The 1,837-nt window shown below is 40.3% G+C and overlaps 1 protein-coding gene across 1 annotated transcript in view; it reads right to left on the bottom strand.

The window, feature by feature from the left end:
- LOC102815189 (olfactory receptor 18-like) overlaps positions 1-533 on the bottom strand; it is a 22,378-nt gene extending 21,845 nt beyond the window's left edge. The window contains exon 1 of the mRNA XM_006877390.1: positions 529-533. Within this exon, the coding sequence (XP_006877452.1) occupies positions 529-533 (5 nt within the window). The remainder of the gene's footprint in view (positions 1-528) is intronic.
- Positions 534-1,837: the final 1,304 nt, after the last annotated feature.

Raw genomic sequence — 1,837 nt, 5'->3', positions numbered from 1 at the left:
TAAGAAATCAAATTATGTATTTCATTAATCAAATCTACTGCACAGGACCTTTTTAAAATATTGAAGGGCAAATATGTTAGCTTGAGGACTAAGGTGCATTTGGATTAAGCCATGGTATTTTCAATAACCCTATATGCATGTGAATGTTGGACAGTGAATAAGGAAGACCATAGAAGAACTGATGCATTTGAGTTAAGGTTTAGAGGAAAATATTGAAAATGCAATGGACTGAAAAAGGAACAAATAGATCTGTGTTGGATGAAGTACAGCCAGAGTGCTCCTTGGAAGTCAGAATGGCCAGACTCTGTCTCTCATACTTTGCACATATTATCAGGAGGGACCAGTCACTAGAGAAGGATATCATGATTGGTAGGGTGAAGGGACCAAGCAAAAGAGGAAGACCTCCAGCGAGATGGGTTGGCAAAGTGGCAGCATTCATCAGCTAATGATAACAAGTTTTTTTGGTGAAATCGAAGAGGGCTTAAAATCAATATTAATAATGTTCAAAGACCACAGCCTTAAGAGTACGTCATAATTCAACTGAAATGAAACAAAATCCTCACTACTGGACCAATAAATAACATCAGGATAAATAGAGAAAAGTTCAAAGCTGTCAAAAATTTCATTATTCTCTGATCCACTATCAACACTCACAGAAGCAGCAAGCAAAAAATCAAATGACATATTTAATTAGGCAAATACGCAAGACTTATTTAAAGCAAACAAAAGCAAAGATGTCAGTTTCAGGACTAGGGTGCACCTAACCCAAACCATGGTGTTTTCAGTAACCTGAAATGCATGTGAAAGTTGGATAATGAATAAGGGTGACCATAGATAAATTGATACATTTGAGTTATTGTATTGGAGAAAAATATTAAAGGTATCATATCTTGACAGAAGACAAACAGATCAATGTTGGAAGAAGCAAAAACAAAGTTACTTAGAAGCCAAGGTGGGCAGACTTTTTCTCTCATACTTCAGACATATTATTAGAAGGGACTTGTTCCCACAGAAGGACATCATGCTTGGTAAAGTGCAGTGACTGTAAACTTCCTTTTAAAAAAGGAGATGCAAAGGAATTTGCTTGGCAGAGTCACAGCATCAATTGGCTGCAGTGTAGCACCCATTGTGAGGATGGTGCAGCACCAGGCAGTGCTTAATTTTATTGTACCTATATGATGCTGTGTGTTAATGCACCAGACTGCAAAGCCATTTGACCTGCAAGGTCGGCGGCTCAAACTCACCAGCTGCTCCTCGGAATGCCCAATACAGGTTCACTATGGGTTGGAATTGACTTCACAGCACGTAACAACAACAACAAAATAGTGGCCATAGGTCAGACTGGCTCTCTGGCACCAAACAATAAGAAGAAGACTGGACAGCCAGAAGATCAAAGAAATCTGTATTTGGAGAAGTACAGCCAGAATCCTCCTTAGAACCCAGGATTGCGAGACTTCCTCTCTTACATTTTGGGCATATTATCAGCAGGGACCAATCCCTGGAGAAGGACATTATGCTTGGTAAAGTTGTTGGTGTTGTTAAGTGCCATTGAGTCAATGCCAACTCATAGTGACCTTATGCACAGCAGCATGAAACACTGCCCGATCCTGGGCCAACCTCACGCTGTTGCCACGCTTGAGTCCATCGATGCTGCCACTTGGCCAATCCATGTCATTGGTGGTCTTCCTGGATTTCTCTGATACTCCACCTTATCAATCATGATATCCTTCTCCAGCGACTGGTCCCTCCTGACAATATGTTCGAACCTTGGTTAAGTATATTAAAGTAGAGGCTCAGAAAAAAGAAAGGAAGACTCATTTTGAGATGGAAAGTAACT

This window comes from Chrysochloris asiatica, unplaced genomic scaffold (assembly GCF_000296735.1).
Source record: "Chrysochloris asiatica unplaced genomic scaffold, ChrAsi1.0 scaffold00491, whole genome shotgun sequence".
Taxonomy (NCBI): domain Eukaryota; kingdom Metazoa; phylum Chordata; class Mammalia; order Afrosoricida; family Chrysochloridae; genus Chrysochloris; species Chrysochloris asiatica.
Note: the sequence above shows the minus strand (reverse complement) of the source record. Positions and strands in the feature narration are given on the sequence as shown.